Consider the following 23,231-nt stretch of genomic DNA (forward strand, 5'->3'; position numbering starts at 1 on the left):
ACCCTTCCCCCACCCCGAGATCTCCCTGACAATTTAGGAAGACAGCAAGCAATTCTTGAGATCCAAAAGGTTGAAACAACTTTAGATGCATTAATGTTTATAGTTGTCTCCTGTGGGACTTTTAAAGATTGTAGTGAATTCTCAAAAAATTATGGAGTTTGGAGGTTTCTTAATTAGTTGAACAATGGTGCATAATGTAAACTGCTTAGTCAAAGTATTTTGAGCCAGTATAGTTTAGAAACTTATACTCATCTTATTCAGCTCAGGTATTTTAGTTAACTCATGGTGGAGCAACTTCCTATTTGCAACTAAATTAATCTGTAATTGGTTATATGGTTTGAAATTTTTCAATCTGTAGTTCTTAACTGTAGTGTTGAGATAATTGATACTTCCCAAAGTAGACCTAATAAATTCAGTGGGAGTATTTGCAGGAGTAAGTGCTAATCAGCATAGTAAAATTAATGTGAGGAAACAATTTGACAAGAAAAACATAGCTACAGGTTGAAATGCTGTTAACCGGGACTCTCTGGTCTGGCAGGTTATAGGACCAGAAAGTCCAAGTAGAGGGACTAGTGCCTGGGAGCCCTGCATGCTGGCTCTGCAGTGGGAACCGGATGTGCAGAGGCAGCAGGGCTGCACAGCACAGCACTGGGTGCATGAAGGCAGCGGGGCTGCCAGGCACTGCAGCAGGAGCCCGGTGTGTGCATAGGCGGTGAGGCTGCCTGGCATGGCAGTGGAAGCCTGGGGAGCAGAGACAGCATTGCTGCCTGGCACAGCAGCAGGAGATGGGCGGGACACAGGAACCTGGTGTTCAGAGGTGGCGGACTGCCCGATAGGGAAATGGGGGCTGACAGCAGGGCCAATGAGGCCAGCAAGAGGGAGAAGCCAGCTGCAAGGGCAGCAGTTGGACCAGGGCTGGAGAGGGCTTGGCTGCAAGGGGACCAGAAATGACCACCACTGGTCCGGCAAATCCCTCATCTGGTACCAGAGAGGTCCAACCTGTACTAGGAAACCTGTCAAAAACCTCCCAAAAAGTTTGGGAGAAAATATCAGGAACATTAGTAAAACATCTCATTCAAGTAGGGATTGGGCTTGCTGCAATTGGAGTCAACAGCAAAATTCCCCTGAAAATTGGTGGTGCAGAATCAAGCCCAGCATAATGTATTGAACTTAATATAAAATAAGTGAATGGAATACTGTGCTGATTATATTATTCATTTCTGTATTAAAGAAAGCTTTCTATTTTAATGTTCTTTAGCAAAATTTCCCAGTGCGTAACAGACTATAGAGATCTTGCTGTAGGCTTTAAGTCCAGCGAATTGAACCACACATGGCCTTCTGCATATTGGGGTTGAAGTTATGAGAATAACCCCCCTGAAATCAATGGCACTACTCCTGTGAATAAGAACCACAGAATTGTAGCTTCAGAGGGGTAGATGAATTAGTCTGTAACAGGAAAAACTTAAAATACAACACATAGTCTGGTAGCACTTTAAAGACTAATAAAATATGTAGATGGTATCATGAGCTTTCGTGGGCACTTCTGTCATCTGAAGAAGTGGGCTGTGCCCACGAAAACTCATGATACCATCTACATATTTTATTAGTCTTTAAAGTGCTACCAGACTATTTCTTGTATTTTAAGTTTTTCACAGAATTGTAGTTACAACTAGAAAATGCATAGGATACCTTTGTTCTTTGAACACATAATTTACAAAATAAGGGCCAAATGACTTAACTGGGACTACTTAGGGTAATAAGCACCATGCCCAGTAAGATTGGCAGTTCTGGGTTGTAAAATAACAAATACTGTCTTGGTTGGCTTTTTCTGTAGTTCTTAGTTGTGAATTTCAGTGTAATGGTTGCAAAACTAATACTCGGAAAAGACTGCTAAAATGTAAACTGCAACTTTGTAAACATTTACAAAATTCTCTGTTTTATTTTACTTTTGTGAAGTAATAAAAGGTACACAGGAGTCATGTAATTTTACATTCTCATAAGACATAATGGATACAGTGCATAAGAGTGCATTTATGTTAAATGCTTATATTGTTGTTGAAGCAGAAGGAAAACAGGTGATGAAACAGAAAATCCCAATGATGCTTTAATGTTAATTTTGAGTTTTCCTTTTATAATGAATTTAAAGCAGCAATGCAGCTTTTGCTTAAATATACCAGCATATAACAATTTATTTAAAGCTCAAAGGTTTGGAAAAGGGTTTTGACAAAGTTTTTCTGCTTCTGTCAGGCCAAAAGTACCAACAGTACACTTGCTTTCAAAGATCCTTTTTCTGGCACCGAGGAATTTTTTTGTCCCCCCCGTGACTGTGCAATAGGCCTTCATTCTGACTTGCAGCCTATTCCCTATAGCCCTATTTAATAGGGATAGGCACAACTGACATACTCTGTTTCCCAGGTGAGGAGAGAAGAACATTTATGCAATATATTTCCCACAGGTACTGTCACTTTTTTAATTGCATGCAAAGTCTCTTTTTAAGATGGGATTGAATTGAGCAGCCGTAAGGCTAATTTAGAACAGAAGGAGTACTAGTGTGCTAATTTATTTCTGGTGCCTAATCTTATGAGAGCTGTATTTTAAACTGTACATAATGAGGGGAAGGAAGTCTACTTGTTGGAATATATTTCTGCACAAACTACTGCTTTAAATTCAGTGAGCATCTTCCATGTATTTCTCCTCCCTCCATTTTCACTATCAGAGAGAAGTTCAACATTTGCTTCTGGATGAACAATTTAATCTCTCTTTAATTTGAGACTAGATAGACTTGTACCTGATAGGGAACTGCTGAGTTTTAAAAACTGTCTAAATGCTTTGCAAATGTATAGGATTAAAAGCAGCATGTTAAAGCGTGGTTGTTCTCTGAAAGTGGCATCATGGGTTCAACAGGTAGCTTCCTTTGTGACACCACCTCACCTTTGCTTGGGTTGCACACAGAAAGATGCTGCAGTCTGAAGTCCCAACTGCATTTGTTGTGGCTCACTTAACAGCATTAAACTCTACAAAGCTGAATTTTGCTCACCATTACATTTTGTCTGGATTGAGGTGGCACAGCTCTAAATATGTGCTGCTTGACAGTTTACACTTCTTCAGGTGCAGGAGTTGAAATAGAATCCAGCTTTTCAAATATAACAAGTAAAAAGCAGATACTTTATTTTTATCTCCAAAGTAAACAGACATGAGATGGAATACTCAGTGAGCAGTTCTCAACCGGAAGTTGCCAAACGAAATCACTTCTTGAGCAACAACCAGACTTTAAAGGCGCATTGTGCCACTTAATAAGATTGAACTTTTTTGTTATGCAAGATGCATGCAAAAGCTGCATGAAATCTAGATCAGCACAATTATCATTTGAAGATTAAAAGAACTCACAACAATAACAGCACATTCTTTGTCCTAATCTATTGTTTACATTGTGTTGAATTTTATCCACAAAAGACTTACATCTTCAGAACAAATAATGGAAATTCATTACATGCAGTCTGTAATACAGCCACTAAAAAAAGTTCCTATACAGAGTGCTGATTCAAAACAGTCTTAACAAAAATTCCCAAGGAAAACACATGGTTTTGCTGAAGTGTGATTCAGTGATTTCTGGACAGACAGCATCAGATGCCTTTTCTTTGCAGAATGGGAAAAAAATGAATCTTTCTATTTAGGAGGTATTAGCAACTGGATTGTAGATACACCACCATTCAAACAGTGATTTGTATATCATTTATACATACCGGAACTAGCAATACTCTGTTCAATGTTACACCTCCTACCTTATGAAGTATCTGGAAAAAAGCCAACCTGGCTCATGCAGTTCTCCCTCAGTAGGCTCTACTCCAGTTATAGGATTACTACAGGGCATCATCTCCCATAGGTTTGTATTATGATTTAAGAAACTCATGCTCTTCTTTGGATTTTCCTTTGATAAGGATGTAGACTGTAATCAATGAAAAATATTAACTACATTCTGTAGCCCAGTGATATTCTGACTGTAGGAAGTGAAAGGCCAAACAAAATTAACATCAAAGATGATTTGCAAGCATCCTCATCTGTAGAGCAATTCTGGCCATCTCCACTCCATATGTATCCAGGTTACTGCTTGGCTCAAGCTGAAGCATGGCAGACTACGATCAATAGTCTGACCAGGTAGCACCTCTTTAAAAATCAAGGACTACTGTGAATTGTATTGTAAAACAGGCTTGAATTTAGGTCACCTGCTATTCACTGATACTAATAAGCACCAATGCAATAATCCTTGCTCTATACACGCTTGTTAAACCTGTAAAATAAGTCTTGCAAGAATGAACAGAACTCAGTATTTTATATTGTCTTCTGTAATGTTCTCTCTCTCCCACCCCAGTAAAATATAAATACAAAATGTTCACAAATATTTCAACAGCACATTTTTTCTTTAGGGTGTATAAGGTGGTGGCTTTTCAAAAGGAGGAAAATATGGTGGGGAATAACGAGGAGGAGCATTGGAGGACCACATGTAGCTTGGAGATGGTGACATTGACTGGGGATCATCTGAAAGTCCAGAAGGAGTGGAAGCTGGAAACACACTGGAATGCTGCGAAAAAGAGAGACAAATACTTTTGTCAATATCAAACTTGAAAAGAATACAAGGTAAATAAGCATTTCTTAATTTCATACACTGAAAGGCACAGTGATCAGTTAAAAAAAAAAGTTTTTACCAAACAGTATGATGTTGCTAATATTTTACACCTTGATCCTACAACCACTTATTACACGTTTAACTTTATTCAAATGAAAAGCTCCACTGAAATCAAGTTAAGCAACTGAGTAACTATTTGCAAGATAAGAGCTTAAGGTTGTTTAAACTTAAGAGTTAAATTTGATTTCCCATTCATCATTTCTGCTGCTTACTTAACACAGTTGTCTCCAACCTTTTTACGCCCAAGATGACTTTTTAAATGTCAGGGCAAGCCAAGATCTTCCCCAAACCCCACCTCTTCCTTGAGGCCCTGCCCTCTCTGTTCCCCTCATCTCCATCACTTGCTATCTCCAGCCCTTACTCACTCTCACTAGGCTGAGAAAGAAGGTGTGGACTCTGGGGTGAGAATGAGAGAAGGGGTGAAAGTGCAAGCTCTAAGAGGGAATTTGGGTGCAGGAGGAGGTAGAGAGGAGGATGCTGGCTCAGGGAGGGGGCTCCAGGCTGGAAAGTTTTGGAGTCAGGTGGACGGTTGGGATGCTGAACAAGCCGCAGGTTGTGGATGTGGGGGTGCAGGAGTTTGGGTTATGGTACATAAGGGGCTCAGGGCAGGGGGAGTTGGGAGTATGAAGGGCTCAGAGCACAGGTTTGCGGTGTGTGGGTGGTGCAGGTGTGTTGTGGACCAAGATTGAGGATGTATTGGGTGCAGGAGTTCGGGGATGTGAGGGGATCAGGACAGGGGGTTCCGGTGTATGATAGGCTTAAGGTTGGGGTTTGTAGGGGGTGCAGGAATGTTATGATGCTGCGGCCAATTGGGGGCTTGTTGGCCAGGTTTCATTTTTAAATAAAATATTATGTCCAACACAAAAGGTTTCACCATTGTCTTTATTTATGGGAGAGTCGGGGAACCTATTTTGGGTCAGGGACCACACAAAGGAGATGCAAAAAAAACAACCCCTCCAACCCCCCAAGCTTCACTGATGTGGCTCCAACTGAGACATCTCACTCCCCTGGTGTGGGGGGGAAGGGTCAAGGCCTCAGGCCAGATTAACCCTTCTGAGGTTCCAGGGTTAGTGGATTTTATGGGCCCCTCTACACTCTGAGGTGGGGCCAAAAATGAGGGATCCCGTGTGCAGGAAAGGGCTGCCAATGAGTGGGACAGGGTTGCAGAATCTGCATGGAAAGTAGGGTACAGGAGCAAGCTGGGGATAGGTGTCTGGCCAGGAGGGAGGGGGCAGGAGCAGGGTGCTGGTGGGTGTCTGGCCAGAAGGCAGGAGCAAGGTGCTGGTGAGGGTCTGGGTAGGAGCAGAGTGCTGGTGGAGGTTTGGCCAGGGGAGAGGCGGCAGGGACAGCTTGGCTGGTACCTGGGGGTCTCCAGGGACAAGGATCTCTGGGGCAGGATCTGTGGGGTAGCGCTGGAAGAAGTGCATGTGTGGCTCCTTAAAAAAATCCAGCTGCTCCAGATCCTGCATTGCCATCTTAAACTGCCCCCCATCTCCCTAGAGCACAGGGAAGGAAGGGAAGACAAGAAAGCGCGTGCACTGTTGTGGGCAAGGAAGGAGTGTGCACTTTCTTGTCTTCCCTTCCTTTCCCTTGCTGTCTTCCTTCTTTCCTGCAGCATGGGGTGGGGGTGGGGGTGGAGGAAAGTCCTGTGGCTGTGCGCTAGATCCAGCTTATCAGGAAGCATGCCCGCTGTTGTAGGGAGGGGAAGAGCAGCGCACATACTTCCTGAGGAGCTGGATCTGGCACGCAGCCATGGGACTTCGCTGTATGCTGCAGGAAGCCAGAGCTAGCTCCATTTTTGCAGGAGGAGAGTGCCGGTGTGGGCTCCTCGTTAGGGGTGGGAGGAGCAAGGGGAAGGGATGGGAACACCTTGAGATCGACTGGATGTGCCCCCACAATCGACATGGTTGGTGACCATGGACTTAACCCATTTCACTGAACTTGTACACTTAATACAGACTAATCAGTTTCATCCTTTGTTTTTCATACATTAGACCACTTCTGTAAAATTTAGATTGCAACCACTGCCTGAGAATCAAATCTTTCTGTATGTTTGTTTGGCTTTTACATTAATGAAAGGGGGGGCACTTCAATTTTGTAAAATCAGATTTGTTACACAAAATTTGCATACTTCCAGGCTATTCAATAGAATCCCTTTTGATACTGGTTGTGAAGAATTGTGAGGCTGTGAAGGATTAGGGATAAATTACACATTAACAAAGTATCATACAATTATATTACATGCAAAGATATTACAAATTACCACTTGGACACTTTTGTTTGTTTTTTATACCACAAATATAGCCTGGAAAGCACCTAATATACTGGTGAGGTTAGTTGATACCTTGCCTGAGAGCATAGGGCGATTTACGGTGAGGATAAAATCTTTGCATTGTGCTGAAAAGGTAAATACAATGAGAGCAAGTGTTCTGATTGTGTGTCAGAAAAGAGCGTTTATAGCTCTGGAGGATTAAGGTGTAAGCAGTAATAGGCTATGAAGTTGGGATATAACCTGAGAAGACTGTGAAAATTGCTTTAAGTTTCTTAAAATTATATTCTGGAGGTCATATATACACATGATTTTCCCCATCACAGATCTATTACAGCTTACTGAGCAAATATTGTGCCACCAGGTAAAAGCAGGCTTGGATACCTGTGGAGCAGATTGTGGCATCCATAAAAAAGTCTTAGAAACCAATGACTTTGGTTTTTTATTTGCTTTTAAAATGCAAAACAGCTTTTCCTCACCTCCCAATTAGGGCTAAGCCTCTGCTCCCTGCCAGGTTTCAGCCATCTGAACCCCTCAAAATGCTAAGGTTTGAAACATAGGGGGGCTTTGCTGTGGCAGGTGTTGCGGTTGTACTTTCTAGAGAACACAACCTTGAGTTTCAAACATTACGGAGCACCCGTGTGTTGCTGCCTAGCAACAGCCATGAGCTTTTGAGGAGAGCCGGCTTTGTTGCAGCTGTAGAGTGGGCCTGGCTTATTTTGGTTCCTGCCAGCAGTCAGATTTTATTAATGAAACAGGCCATTGAAAGGGCTGCACTTGAAACCTCCCTTTCTAAAAGGAACAAAAAGTGGAACGAGCCACTACTGGGATGAAACAACCTACTCATTTGCATTTGCTTCTCAGCACCGCACTTGGCCTGCTACCTACAGAAGTCAAAACACAGCAGGGATGAGACTTTCCCAGCTGATCGTTCCCTGCTCCCCGCTTTCTAATACACAACATGAATGACTAGCACAGAGTGAGGAGTACTATTTTTATGCAGAGGCTGATATAGAGGGTTGCCAGATCGTCCCCCCAAAAATACCAGACACGTGGTATTTTGGTCAAGCAAAAAAAAAAAAAAAACAACCACCCCAATGCGGGCTAACGTCCCAGCCACTTCCCCCGCTCCCGCCAGGCTTCGCACAATCACAGGCTCCTAGCACTGATCATGGCTCCGCCCCTCCAGCCGCTCCCCCCCGCCCACGCCAGGCTTCCGTCTGGTGCACAGCCGGAAAAATCAGAGAATAGCGGCCATTGCACATGTCCTGTATTCTCTGATTTTTTTTACCGTACAAAGAGCGCAAATACCGGACTGTCTGGTAGAATACCGGACACCTGGCAACCCTACGATATCTGGCAAGCGGGAAACTGTTAAAACGGGATGAGAGAAGTAAGGGTCTGCTGCCACTGTCATTGGAGATGCCTCTGTTCAAGTGGTTGGAATGTCATGGACAACAGGAAGCTGGTCTAGGCTCACACCTGGCCTGAAACAATCTCAGCCCAACCTGTGCGCCTAAAAACGAACAAAGACTCCGTCACTCTGATAACACATGCACAAAGCTGGAGAGAGTTTGTCAGAGGATAGGGAAGGAGACAAAGTCAGGAGATCTGGGCTCTATTCCAGGTGCTTCTGTGTCCTCTTATCAAAGTAATAGAGTGACTCCACAGAAGAAAACAACAAATGGTCTAGTAGCACTTTATAGACTAACAAAACATGTAGATAGTCTGAGGGAACTATTTTCAAGGCCCTTAGGGGTTTAGGAGCTCAAGTCTTGGTGTCTACTTCTGAAGATGGGACTCCAGTGTTTTTGAAAATGCTACCTTTGGTCCAAACACAGGTTGTGTGACCATTTAACTGTACCAGTTTAGAAATAAGAGCGTGCATAAGTACAGCACCTTAGAAAGGTGCTTGTCAGTATGATTCAGTTTGGTAAATGCATAGGAATAAGCTATGCTGAAGTAGTCCTTTCACAGCAGTGTAAGTCCACAATCTGGGGGGTTGCACGGATCTAATGAAATTGGTACAGAAACAGTGTGTAGGACAAGTCCTAAAAATCCCGAGCCTAAGAATACTCCCTGCTTTAGAACCTTCCTGACGTCAGCGTTACCAGGACAGAACCTGGAGGGCTAGTGGTAAACAGAGAAGACTGAGGACAAGGGAAGGTGTGAAATGTACATTGACTCCTCCTTTCTTAAATTACCCCAAAAAGCCACCAAAATGCTAATCATAAATAAGGATACTTGTTAAACACCACAGCAGGAATGTTCAGAATCTTGGCACATCTCCAAGAGGATACTCCGGTCATGGGGAAGGGAAGTAGAGGACCATTTTCCTGCTCATCAGTGTGTATAAGAAAAGGGGAAGTAGGACTGTGTTATGAAGATCTAAAACAACCCATTATGAGGGACGTGTGCCCCTTCCCCAGGGAATCTAGGGTTGGGAGGCTCCTCACCACCACCTGCCCCTTAGCATGAGGAAGTCTTGTCTGTGCCTGCAGATCAGCTCTCTGATACCACCAGCCTCAGGCAGCAATAACATAGCCTTCCAGGTCCCCACAGGCCTTGTGCTCTTTGCACAGGTTAGCAATAGGCACACATGAACCCCCAAGTCTTCCGAGCATCCCTCTGGCATGTCTAATCCCTGTTCCACGCGCAGAACAATCAAGTTCGCTACTCCCAAAAGACCAGTGTGTACCATGTCACAACAGCTGATTTAGGAAGCACACCTCTTAACACATAGCACAGAGATACATAGTGAAAACAGGAATAAGTTTATCATTAATAGACATTCAAGTGATGGCAAATAAGAATATTAGAAACAAATGGTTTCATAAAAAAAACAGACTCAGAGGCTAGATCGGGGTGGGCAATAATTTTTAAAAGGGAGCCTTGGGTGGAAGGGGTGGGGCCAGGAGATTGGCTTGGGAAGGGGGAGCGTGAGAAGTCTTCTCCCTCCCTCCCCCACTCTCTAGAGAAACCCAGCTGTTTTAAAACAGGTGCCTAGTGGAAAGAGACCTCATGCACGCTTCCTGCCCCCAGGCCAATCAGGACCTGGGGGCAGGGAAGCATGCGGCAGCTAGAGCCACACGCAGGCAGTTTTAAAACAGCCGGCATGTCTCTCTTGCCGCCGTGTGCTCTTGTGGAGGCAAGAAGACTTCATGTGCTCCCCTGCCCCCAGATCTCCTGCCCTCACAAACCGATGCTTAGCATGTTGTTCAGATGTGAAGGGTGCTATTCTCAATGTAAACATGACCACAGCCTGAGATAAGTGTCTGTTCCTCTCTGCCTGACAGGCAGACTGGGACCACTTCTGGTGACCTGCCTTAACACACCAACCCAACTAACATAATTTTAAGTATATTTTTAAAAGTCTTTACATCTTTTCTGTGCCTGCATCTTGCAATGATTATGATGATTTGCGTGGCAGACTTTCACTAGAGACCTTCTGTGGTATTCACTGACAGACTAGAACAGTGGTTCCCAAACTTTTCAACATCACACCCCCTTTTTGAAAAACTCTCACTCCCCCCCCCCCCCCAAATAGCAGCAAAACTTGTTGAGGAAAAAAAAAAGGAACTGACCGGGGCAGCAAAACTTGATGGGGGGGGGAGGAGTGAGGGTTTTTCAAAAAGGGGGCGTGGCGTGATGTCGAAAAGTTTGGGAACCACTGTTCTAGTCTGTCTCGTGCCCCCCTGGAATTTCTTCATGCCCCCTCCAGTTTGGGAACCTATGGACTAGAGGATCTCAGGGAATCCCTGTACCTCTGGATGCACCTGTGCCCTCTGGCATCAAGTGGTCCATGGGTCACAGCAGGGTTGAAGGAGGCACAATTTGTTCCATTGCCCTGGAGGTGGAGGCTCGGTATGTCTACACTGTAATCACTGAGGATGGCTGCAGCTCACACAGACACATCAGAGATAACTCGGGTGCAAGTTGCAGTAGTGAGTGAGGGGCAGCCTGGAACCTGGAGTAATGACTCGGGCCAGATGATAGCTAGTGCGGGGATGGCTACGCAAGTGGCAGTCACACCCTATGACTCCAGTCTGGACATGCTCCTAGTGTAACTTCAATACAGAGCCTAAGGACAAGCTGTGGGCTTGCAGAGGAGGTCTAGTGCCCTATGTAAGGAGGCGGGATCGCCGTAGGTAGATCTCTGGGGAAGGCACACCTTCATGGTCCCCAGGCTAAGGTATTCTTATCTATTTAATGCCACTGTCTGTTGTGCCATACCTGGAAGTCATACGCTGAGTATGGCGGCAGATGAGGTGTGCTGTGGTAATAAGTGTTGTAAGAAGTCACCTGTGGCCTCGAGTAGTAGGATACTGAGGGATGCGCATTTTCAACTGTACAGTTCAGTGTAGGAAGGGAGGGAGTCTGTGGAGACAAAAACACACACGGGGTGACACAAAGGTTAACTTGCACCTGCCCCACACTCAGGGCCGTCCTTAGGCATATGCGGAGTACGCAGTTGCGTAGGGCACCACACTTTCTGGGGCACCACTCTGCCAGCCTGGGGAAGCATACGTGTGCGCTCTGCACCGGAGCCAGTAGGGGCACTGCCGGCACTGGCGGCCCCGCCAGAAGACCCCACCGGGCCGAGGGACTCCGGCGAGGAGGCCAGCAAGCTGATCCCGGCTGGGGAAGGGAAGCTGTCAGCCTGGGCAGCAGCGTTGGGAGGAGCCGGGCTGCACCAGGGGCAGGGTCACGCGCAGCTTAGCATTGCGGCGCCATTTTTAAAAACAGCCAGGTCGCGCCACGGCAGGCAAGCGGGGTGCAGGGGGGCAGAGCCTTGCTAGGGCAGGACCTGCCATGTTGTGATGGGCCGGAGCTGCGAGTGCCAAGCGGCCCGGCACTGGCATGTGCTCTGGAGCCCGGGCTGCGGGGACTTCTGGGGTCCGATTGCAGCAGACTCCAGCCCTGCAAACGGGAAGGTAGGTGAGGGGGAGGGGAGGGGTGGGAGAGGAAGGGGCTTGTGCTGATGAGAGGGGAGCAGGTCAGGAGAAGAAAGGGCAAGGCACCAAGGGGTAGGGGTGCAGGAGAGATTAATGCGGGGGGGGGGGCAAGCAGAGACAATGAGGAAAAGGGCAGGAGGGGAGAGGTCAGTGGTAGAGGGACAGGGTGATGCTGGGAGAGGAGAGGAGAGGGGAAGGGCATTGGGGGCTAGAGGGAGGAGGGGATGGAGCAAGGCATGTGTGAGGGCACAGAGGCAGGAGGGGAACGGGGCAGAGAGTGGTGGAGGGTGGGGCATCAGGGAAAAACAGGGCAAAGGGGGCAGGGGCAGTAAGGGAAGGGGGAGGCACCAGGAGGGTGCAGGGCTAAGGGAAGGTGCAGGTGCCAGGGGATTCTGGAGGTGAAGCAGAAGAGCAGACACCTGCAGGGAAGGGAGCAGCACCAGAGGAGAGAGGCAGAACGAGTGTGTAGAGGGAGGTGTTAGAAGAGGGGATGAGGAGGGGTAGCTCACGTGATCAGAGTGGGGCTACTGGAGGAGTGGGCACAGGGGGTAGAGAAGGGTTGGTGGAGGGGGGCAGGTCTCAGGAAGGCTGAGGGCAGTGAGAATGGCAGGAGTCAGGACAGCAGAGGAGGCTTGGGGGCAGCAGGCACCAGGGGAGCTGATGGAGCAAGGGGAGGAGACATGGCAGCAGAGGGAAAAGGTAGAGGTTTATAAGATATTTATTAATAACTTGGGTGCCACAGTGGCATATCCAAACAAGCCACATGAACTCAGTACTGGTGCACAACACAAAATTCATTTTGCTCATGGGAGGAAACTCTTAATGTCTACACTGGCATGATTTTGCGCAAGAACACTTTTGCGGAAGAGTTCTTGTGCAAAAACTCTTCCAGAAGAGAGAGTCTACACTGGCATGTGCCTTTGCACAAGAGATGTGCTTTTGCGCAAGAGCATCCATGCCAGTGTAGACGCTCTCTTGCGCAAGAAAGCTCTGATGGCCATTTTAACCATAGGGCTTTCTTGCGTAAGAAATTCATGTTGCCTGTCTACACTGGCCTCTTGTGCAAGACCAGTTGCGCAAGAGGGCTTATTCCTGAGCGGGAGCATCAGAGTTCTTGCGCAAGAACTTGTGGCCAGTGTAGACAGGCAGCAAGTTTTGGCGCAAAAGCGCTTGCTTTTGCGCAAGATGGCACCAATGTAGACACAGCCTGAGATGGAACACTTCCCCCAGCCTCTCCGCCCCCCCCCCCGAGGTTAATGTCACACACATTGGGGTAATGCAATTGCAGGATAGTTGCATGAGGGGGGTTTGGTGGGGGCCAATCTAATCCCTATTGGTAGGAGGATGGTGGGAAAAGTCCTGGGGGGGGGGTCACATGACACCTTTTACTTTGGTCATGTGTCCATCTTGCCCTGAGAGTGTTGCCTCCAGAGGCATGGCTAACGAGGGTCAGGGGTGTGGCTAATGGGGGTCAAAGAGTACATTTTAAAAAATTCTTTGGGTGCACACCCTAATGAAATGTGCTGCGCATGCCTATGACAGGAAGCAGTAGAGCATGTAACAGCAGGGCTGGGTCCTAGAGAGCTGAATGCACTGCCTGCAGCATAGTCTCAGGGAAGGGATTGGCTGCTGGGGTTTCTGGGAAGGGGAGGGACTAGGGGTGGAAGCGCAAGTCAGTTATAGGGGCACCAGTTTAATAATCTCGCGTAGGGCACCATAAATCCTAAGGACGGCCCTGCCCACACTCACAGATAACTAACACCTGCACAGCTGCAGAAGTGATTTAAAGGAAGAGAAATTGATTTCAGAGCCCAGTTCAGGTGAATTAACAACTTGCAATTCTGTCTGACTGCTCTGAAGTCAATTCATTCTTTCGCTAGTAAAGGTGTTTCCTTTAAGAGCAAACAGTCCAAAGCGCGTTCCACAATAATACTTAAATGAAGTGGGTTTTCAGAATGGCTTCACAAATGGGAGAAGGAAATTGTCTTTAAAATTGTTTATTCTAGTAAGCTGATCTCTTTGCAACCGTGCATTAAAATGCATTGGATATTACAACTCTTCTGTTAGAGGTGGTTCTGTACTTCTCTCTTTGCATACTTTATAGTCAGAATGATTTGGACTGAGTTTAGAAGGCAATACTACTTAAGCAAACCGTAACCAGTGACCTCAGTATATACCTCATATTTTGACAATATTCATATTTTGTTTGGGAAGATTTTGATGGATTTTGAAGAGAGGGTCAAAAAATGTGTATTTCTGATATTAGGAGCATTGGCTAAAGAGCCCATTATTAATTCTGCAAGAGGAATACATCATCTGGAGGAACAAACTCTCTGTCATAGAATCATAGAGCTGGAAGAGACCTCAGAAGGAAGAGACCTGTCACATCCCTTTCACTTAGAATTATTCCAAATGAGCCACAAAGGACAGAAGAGACAAGTGTACATGAATCTGCTTCTGTGACTATTCATGTGTGTGTGTGTCTCTCTCTCTCTCTTTTCAAGCCTACCACAATACCACCAAGTGTCAGAACAGTATTTTCATGTTCTTTCAGGGCCCAAATTATCTTAGCTGCTTTCCCCCAAAAAATCAACTCTAACCATTTTACATGAAGGCCCCATTTAGACAGGGCCAAATGGGGAAAAAGTCTCTTCTTTCAGCCAAGCCTTATTCCTCGTAGAACGAGGTATACAGGGCTTCCTGAAAGAGCCCATTTGCTCTTTCACTAAAAAAAGCGGATGAGCAAACGCATTCCCTGGACGCGGCAGAGTTTTTCCGGGATACCTCCGGTGTCCTGGAAAAACCCACCAGTCTAGACGTACCCGAAGGTGGATATACAGGTTGCACCTTTACAATCTGGGTGGGATTCTCTGGTCCGGCAACATCTGTGGTCCAGCATGATCACGGATGTTCCAGGATCAGAGAGTCCTGGTGCACTGATTTAATCTTACATTTCTTCATGTGCTTATTCATTAACCTTTTGCAATTCCCTCTGCTTATACAGTATCATTAGATCTGCCAACTTAGCCAGTTTCACTTTCTGCTTATAGTTTTTTCAGTGCCACCTTCTCAGCACAAGCACAATGGTGCATGGTGTGAATTATTCACACATAGTAAAGAGAATTTAAACAACCACCCTCTGCACATTCTGTAATATCATCACCAGTGCGCTTTTTAAGGCTCTTTCAAGAGAACACTCAAAATGTGTAGGTCTAAACTTGTCTCATCCCATCCTTTTCATTTCTCTAGAAGTCTGCATCATCTTACCATGTCTTTAAAGCCTCCAAGGATGGCAGCTGTGATAATCCCTAGAAACAATCCAACTATGTTCAAAATTGTCGCTGACCAGAGCAAGTGGTAAAGGTGAATAATATCCTGGCAGCTGCTGACATCAATATATTCATAGTAGCCACCGGAAATTTCCACTCTGCTGATTAGAAAAGAAACCACAGTATAAAAATCCAAAAAAGCCCACGTCAATAAAAGAATGTATTCCTTTAATGAACCAGGGGTCCTAATGTAAGTGCATGTTTCTACAGGTGAGGACCCTGGAGTAGGCCCATCACGTTGGGACCTAAATTTTGACATCTCCCCACATGATCACAGCAGGGGAGGATACTCCTCTTGAATACATGTCTTGACCCCCTGGGAGCTTCCTCTAACATTCCTACCTCATGTCCTCCCAGTTAGCCCAGGGCTGCTTAATGCCAGAATAATAGATAATTAAGTAATGCTCTGTTCTTGTACAGCACCATTAACCAGATGATCTCAAAACACTTCCTATACTTTACAGTTTCTCACCCCTCCCTGAGAGGTTAGTATGCATAACCATAGCCATTTGATAGGTGGATCATTTATAGACACAGAGGACACATAGCTTAACCAAGTCTACACTGCCTCAGAGCTGGGAACTGAACTGTGGAGTCACTTAAATGAAATTTGGTAAAAGGCTGATATTCAATATCTATTTCATCTGGCATTTACATAGAGCCTTTCATTCCAAATGTTCTCCAGTACAGTACAGACTGATAACCACTACGTACACACCACCCCATTCCCCTACTGAAATGTAGCACAGCAGCTGTTCCTACCACCTCTGGCTCAAGTCCTGACAGTTCTCTGATAGCATCCACCAATGTTACACAACAGTTACATCAAGAAATAAAGAATATTTATTGTGACCCTAAGCACTCGGGACCTTGGGTTTAGATTTCATCGGTCACATCCCATCTTGTGCATTTACGCACCCGCTTCCCCTGTAAAATATCAAATAAAAATTTTCATTATTTGGATATGGCAGGAGGAGTGCCACTGCAAACCCAGCAACCTTGAGTCTTAAACGTAAGGTTCTCCCATAATCACTTCTTTCTGAATGCCACTCCAGGAAGTAAATCAGATGGATCTCCAGTGGATCCTAAAGAATACTGTTTCAGACACTGTAAGCATCTAGAATATGCATGTCTCAGTACTTGGAAACTACATTCAGGGTTCTTATGGTCACACACAAATTCAAATTATATGGGAAAGTCCAATCCCTGCAGAGCTTTGGAAAATTGATACTTTTTTCCAAATCAATTTTTCATTAAAAATGTAAAAATGTTTTGGTTCTCTGAAACTATTCATGAATTCAGGTCAAACCTGGCCAATATTTTTTTTTTAAATCAACATGTTTAGTTTCGGAGATTTCAAAACATTCATTTCTAAATTAACAATTGGACGATGTAAAAAAAACTAAACCAATAATATTCAATTAACCAAAACAATTTGATTGATTTGAAACCAAATATTTTTGAGTTGATTTGATGACAAAAAAATATTTTGTTTTGGGTTTTAATAGAAATGTATTTTCAGTTCCATCCTGAACCCCAAAATCTATTATTCACTCGTCTCAGATATTGGTGAAAACAATCTGGTAATAAAATCTTAGGATTTGGAGACTGAAGATCTGAGTTTCATGCTAAGATCCACTGCAAATTCCTTTACCATCTGAGGTAACTCAGTGTGAGCAATGTTTGCAAACTGCCCTCTAATTTTAGGGGTTCAATTTGAGACCCCTCCGGAGACCGATTTTTAGAGGCCCTGAGCACTCAAAACTCCATCTTACATTAATGGGGCCTGCAGCAGCTCAGCCCTGCTGAAAATCAGCTCCCTAAGGCTATCTCAAGCTGGGGGACCAAAAGCTAGCAGCACCCAAACCAGAGACCACTACTGAAAATTTTCACATGGTCAACTTACACATAATTCTGTCTGAAAAATATTCCACTATTGTTTTTATGCATGCCTAAGACTGCAGTAGCAGTAGCTGGAAGAGAACAGAAACAACTCTCTTCTCTCTTTTTATTGTTGACTTTGTGCATTTGACAGAACTTGGACTATACTCAGTTTCACCATTTCCTGCATCTCTCCCCCCTCCCCGCCTCCGCCCCGCCCCTGTATAATCAGTTTGTTGGTTTTTGTGTTTTCTATTGCTTCATACAGCACTGTGGAGAAAACAAGCACATTTTTAAAAACCAGTGAAGTCACAACATTTGGCAAAGAAAATGGGGGTTAGGTGTAGTGCCTGAAATGAGTTTTAAATTTAAAAAACCCAACTGAATAGTTTACAAGTTGACTGTGGTCCCTTAAATCTTTGGCTGCGTCTAGACTACATCCCTTTTCCGTAAAAGGGATGCAAATTAGACAGATCGCAATTGCAAATGAAGCGGGGATTTAAATCCCCCATGCTTCATTTGCATAAACATGGCTGCCGCTTTTTTCCGGCTCGGAGCTCTGCCGGGAAAAAGCGCCAGTCTAGACGCGGATCTTTCGGAAAATAAAGCCTTTTCCGAAAGATCCCTTATTTCTTTTTTTAAGAGGAATAAGGGATCTTTCGGAAAAGGCTTTATTTTCCGAAAGATCCCCATCTAGACTGGCGCTTTTTTCTGGCAAAGCTCCGAGCCGGAAAAAAGCGGCAGCCATGTTTATGCAAATGAAGCATGGGGGATTTAAATCCCCGCTTCAATTGCAATTGCGATCTGTCTAATTTGCATCCCTTTTACAGAAAAGGGATGCAGTCTAGACACAGCCTTCATGTTTCAATTTCCTCATTTTGTAAAGTGGGGGTAATACTTGCCATCCTCATAGGGGAGGCACCAGGCTCAACCCATTCACATTTATGTAGCATGTTGAGATCACCGGAGAAGATACTGCAGGGGAGCAGATGAGTAGTTAAGCTTGCTTGAACATACTGAACGACTAGATTGACATTTTGCAGCATTACTTGAGCTAACTTTAATTTAGATGGTAGGATCACTACTTGAAGTAATAATGCAAGATTGATCTCTATAGTAGCTATAATTACCAAATACTATACATACTCCCTACCATATCCTGTAGGATTCCCTAACCTCTTTAAGCATGAGCAAACCAAGGCATCCCATACTTGCTCTTAACATGGATGCTGAATGCTATTTGTTATATACTCACTTTCCACAGTTGTATAGGTCACAGCAGAAGCAGGTGTTGGTTTTTATTTTAGGTGTGCAGGGTCCCCGGCGCTGAGGATTACAGATCCCCTGTGTGAACACAAAGGGAAGGGGATACAAGGAACCCAGGAAGAGATGAGCAATGGCCTTTTGCTGTTTTCTCTCAGGCCTGTATGCAGATTCTGTACCAGTATAGCGGACGGGGTGGCCCTTTACTGATGTAATTCTACTGGTATAACCCCCAGTGCGGGGGAAGCAAAAAGGTCCCTTATGCTAGCATAGGGTATTCTCCTTCCTGTACAGAAATTGCTGTACTAGCATAAGTACATTCATACTAGGATATCTCCACCCACACTAGGGGGTTACCGGTATAATTACAGTTGTGCAACTTGTGTGGGTAGCACAGCTCTGACAGAAGGAGCTATTTCCTCTCCCCCTTCCCCTAATCTCCAGTTAGTGACCTCTGGGCATGGACTTCTCAATGGGATAGTGCAAACAGGAAAAGATTCCCAGGCCAAGACCATGAGGTGGTGGCAACTGCTGGATGGTTTCTGCCATGTAAACAGACACAGGAACATGTGTCCATCTAATCCCAGTTATTGCCTGGCTCGCTTTGGATATGTGACCTCCTGGGGCCAGTGAGATTTGACCTTCTCCCTATCACGGCTCCGCTGCTCATCCTGAACCCCAGGCAAGTGCTGGGGGGATATTCCAGTTGTTGGGGTGGGGAGGAGCCAGGGAAGCAAAACAGATTTTGCTGCCAGGCGGATCATTTTTATACTGCAGCTCCTGAAAGTGGCTCAGCTCTTTGGAAGGAAAGTCCTGGAGGATGCAAAGCAGACAAAAGTGTCCCATACATGATTTGTTGCTCAGGTATCACCCACTCCATGAGATCATAGAGGCTTCCCCCTTTTTCGGGAATAAGTTTCCCTGTCTCCCTAATGTGGGATGGGGAGCTGCTTCTCTTACAGCTGGGCAAAGCTGTCGTTCACTTCCCCCATCAATGTCCGCCATGGAAATGCAGGTATAGTTGCAATGTTGAGCTGCTTTATTACCAGCACTGCCCTCTGGACTGAAGGCTGGAGAGGCTACCCACATGGATGTCTCATATTCTCTCTGTGTGTTCTTCATCTTCTGTCAGGTTGGCAATCCCAGACAGGGCTCCAAGCTCGCTCTCTCTGGTCCCCATCCCTCTGTTCATTGTGCCACACTCCCAATGCCCTTGCTGTGTGCTAGTGTTCCCTTCTCCACTGCTGTGCTCCCCCATGATCACAGGTGCCCCATGCTCCCCCCTCTCCAAGACCCCAGTGCTGCCCCCTCCCACAAAGTCTTACTCCCCTGTGCATGCAGGGAACTAATGAATCCATCCTAAGGAGTCTGTTTCCCTGTCTGGCCTGCTGTGCATACACCTCCTCGCCTCTGACAACCCTGTGAAAAAATGCCACCAAATCTTCTCTCACCTCGGGCGGAGTTGTACTTTTGGAATAATACTGGCATCGGCCTGCATATAGTGGCCTAAGATCCTGCAGAAGGAAAGAAGGGGTTTAGCATAACATTCAAAGCCAAGTGGCAGTTCAAATCTGGCACACTGTCATTTACCTGAGCAGGGAGGAGAGGGCTGGACTGGGATGGATTTTCAAAAGAGCACCGTGCCCCAACCAGCACCGGATTGAAGAGGCCAGGTTTGCAGAAGCACTCCGCATGCAGCAGCTCCCATGGTGAGCTATTTGAAAATCTGCCCACAGAGGGCATGTCCTCACTGCAGAGTTAACCCGAACGAGCTACGCCCAGGCCTACGTCCCCAAGTTAGCCTAGCGCAGGTGGGAGCAGACATGCTGCAAAGCCCTACTTGAGTTACTGTCAATGTTCTCTTTAATTTTTTCCATCTGTGGGCAGAATAAATTTTGTTATTTGCATCAAGGCATGTGTACCACCAGTAGAAACAAGTGCTGCTGTGCTCTGCTAATGAGCTGGGCAGCACCTGACTCTCCCCTGAGTGAGTCACCCAAGTGCTCAACTTACAGGGAACACTGTTTACTTTGTCCTCTCTCAGGACTGCACTCAGCCTCATGCATCACGTGGCATCGTATTGACACCCACCTTACTCATCCACAGGGTTTGAACTTTTAAATCGCACCACACACACCTCTGCCTCTTGAGCTAAGGGAGTAAATGACAGCAATAATAGGTTCTCGTCCTCTCTGTGGGAGTCACTAGGACTTCTGGGGCCACGTCCCATGGCTCTTTATGCTGCGGTAATCTGAGCTGCTCTGATTCTTTTCATGTGAATTGGGGAGAATTTATCATTCTGGGCCTCCAAGGGAGCTGTGTAAAGGCACTGGAGGACTAATAGCATAGGGATCCTTTACCCTTGTTGCAGAACAGGTGGGTTATCAGCCGAGTGAAAGCCTCACTCCAGCTCAGCCTAGATCCCAGGATGAGCCAGCTAGGTTGGGCAGAAAGTGCCCACATGCAAGGGAGTGGGGTCTTTGGATATGGATGCAGGTGATGGGGGTTGAGGGAGAGAGGGAAGGGAGAGCAATTCCCAGGTAAGAACCCAAACAAGCACAGTAAAGACATATCTTTATTTAGGGAGTTGTTGGAAGCTGATCTCTTTGAAAGATCTGGCCCAAAGCCAGTGTGTTGGGGTAGGGAAATGGTAGCAGAAAGAGCATAATGTGTTCAGAGGTACATATGACAGGTACAAGCTGAAAAGGCACAATCAGGTTCATTAATTGAGATGCAGAAACCAGAACCTGGAACTTCTGTTGTTCCAACTGATCTTCTCTCGCCATCACATGCCAGCATGGGGGAGAGGGGAGGGGAGAGGGGCTGGCAAAGATGAATCTCAGTCTCACATCCTTGTACAACAAGCAGAATCAGCTACTGTGATCCTTAAAGAGCAGTGCTGAGATCAGGTCTATAGGTCCCCACATGGCCAGAATCCACCATGAGTTAAAAACAGCTCACTAGTTTATATTGCACAGCATCCCAGAGCTCAGAGATGGAGAAGAAACCTACTCAGAGCCAGACAGACAAACCAAGAGATGCCAGGCAACTTTATATTGTGGAGGGCTGAAGTACTTTGTTGCAGTTTGAGGCACTTAAAGGGGGTCACTCTAAAATATGGCCCAGCTGCAAGTAAGACTGTACGGCCTTCATATCTCACATGTGCCAATATAACCAATACATCTCATCTCTCAGCTGGCATGCTAAGCCTACCATACAGACTCCCCTGTCTGGCTTTCTGTCTGTATCTATCTGTTGTCTCCTCTCATATACTTCGATTGTAAGCTCCTTGGGGCAAGAACAGTGAAATCACCAGCGTCTGGTGGTATGTCTCCTTCCATAAATTTCCAGGTCCTTAAACTCATCCCACTGTATTTCACTGCTACCCATCCAGCTGCTACACCAGTCAGGGCACTTACATAGCCTCTCTCGTTGATTTGCTTTACCAGCTACACATGTCAGGGCACCCACCACTGAAATACAACCGCTGTTCAAGTTGGGTGGCTGCTGAACTCTACAGAGGAAATGAAGAGCACACTGTGGACAGTAATCAAAGAGGAATATCGTATCTGAAACCATGGCTACAGAAACACAGTACAGAGAAGACAGGAAAGCTTTGATGAGTTACCTCTGAGAAAGTATTCTGCCTTCCATCTAGACTATGGGGTGGAACACAGAGGGTATGTCTACACTGCATTCCTCTTTTGAGAGAGGAATGCAAATGCAGACAAGCAAAATTACAAATGAAACACGGATTTGAATTTCCTGCACTTCATTTGCATAATCGCGGCCTGCCGCTTTTTCGAAATACCCTATTTTGAGATAAAAAACGCTGTTTAGACGCGGTTATTTCAAGAAAAAACCCTTCTTTCAAAATAACCTTTCCTCCTTATAAAATGAGGTTTCAGGTTTATTTTGAAAGAAGGGTTTTTTCTCGAAATAACCGCGTCTAAACAGCGTTTTTATCTTGAAATAGGGTATTTAGAAAAAAAGCGGCCAGCCGCGATTAAGCAAATAAAGCATGGGAAATTCAAATCCACGCTTCATTTGCAGTTTCATTTGTCTGCATTTGCATTCCTCTCTCGAAAGAGGAATGCAGTATAGACATACCCAGAGAATGTAGGTACAGCAGCATGCATGTTCTAGGGATGTAAAATCATGTTTAATTGGTTAATGGGTTAAATGTTAACTTTAACTGGTTAACAGATTAAACAGAGTGCAGGGGAGAAATTGGAGTGCAAGGGCTGCTCTGGCCAGGCTGGAGTGCCCCTCACACACAGCGGACCCTGCGGGGATGGAACACTGGAGCAGCCCTTTACAGTGGTGGGTCAGGGGCTGCTCCAGCCCCTAACGGTTAACCAGTTAACCATTAACATCCCTAGCATGTTCCTTTGGAAATACTTACTATATGTCTGGCAGCAAAGACCCCATCAACTATGGCACAGCAGAATGCAGCAATGACTCCAAAACTGATGAAGACAATGGATGCAACCAACTGTGGAAGGAAAACAAAACAAAGTATCAGCTGCTTCCACAAAACAATTCCTGCTTCACACTTAAGGAGATAAAGCCTATCTATCCTAATCAAGAAATGATCAATGGTCCAAACACTACCCTAGCTCCAGTTCTCACCAAAAACCAAGAAATAGGAGGCACAACAAAGGCACTTTGCCACTAAAGAAAGTTTTTGTGAGTGCATCACAATCCACAAAGGACTCAACAAACACTTGAACTATCTCACCCATTACCAAGACAGTTTCCCCAATTATCACCTCTAATACCATTAACTCACAAACATCCCACTCTCCCTACCTGTAATATCATCAATTCACAGACACTTACCTTCCTTC

The 23,231-nt window shown here is 45.5% G+C and overlaps 1 protein-coding gene across 2 annotated transcripts in view; it reads right to left on the reverse strand.

The window, feature by feature from the left end:
* Positions 1 to 1,593: 1,593 nt before the first annotated feature.
* TMEM255A (transmembrane protein 255A) overlaps positions 1,594 to 23,231 on the reverse strand; it is a 57,044-nt gene continuing 35,406 nt past the window's right edge. The window contains exons 4-9 of one of the 2 annotated variants that reach the window (XM_075940993.2): positions 22,787 to 22,876; positions 19,833 to 19,895; positions 18,374 to 18,462; positions 15,176 to 15,335; positions 11,187 to 11,330; positions 1,594 to 4,579 (exon numbers count right to left, since the gene is read on the reverse strand). In XM_075940993.2, coding sequence (XP_075797108.1) covers positions 4,421 to 4,579; positions 11,187 to 11,330; positions 15,176 to 15,335; positions 18,374 to 18,462; positions 19,833 to 19,895; positions 22,787 to 22,876 — 705 coding nt within the window. In that variant the 3' untranslated portion in view covers positions 1,594 to 4,420. Of the gene's footprint in view, positions 4,580 to 11,186; positions 11,331 to 15,175; positions 15,339 to 18,373; positions 18,463 to 19,832; positions 19,896 to 22,786; positions 22,877 to 23,231 lie in introns of both variants that reach the window. The other variant, XM_075940992.2, reaches the window with a different exon arrangement.

Source organism: Pelodiscus sinensis, chromosome 13 (genome assembly GCF_052426305.1).
Source record: "Pelodiscus sinensis isolate ZL-2025 chromosome 13, ASM5242630v1, whole genome shotgun sequence".
Taxonomy (NCBI): Eukaryota; Metazoa; Chordata; order Testudines; family Trionychidae; genus Pelodiscus; species Pelodiscus sinensis.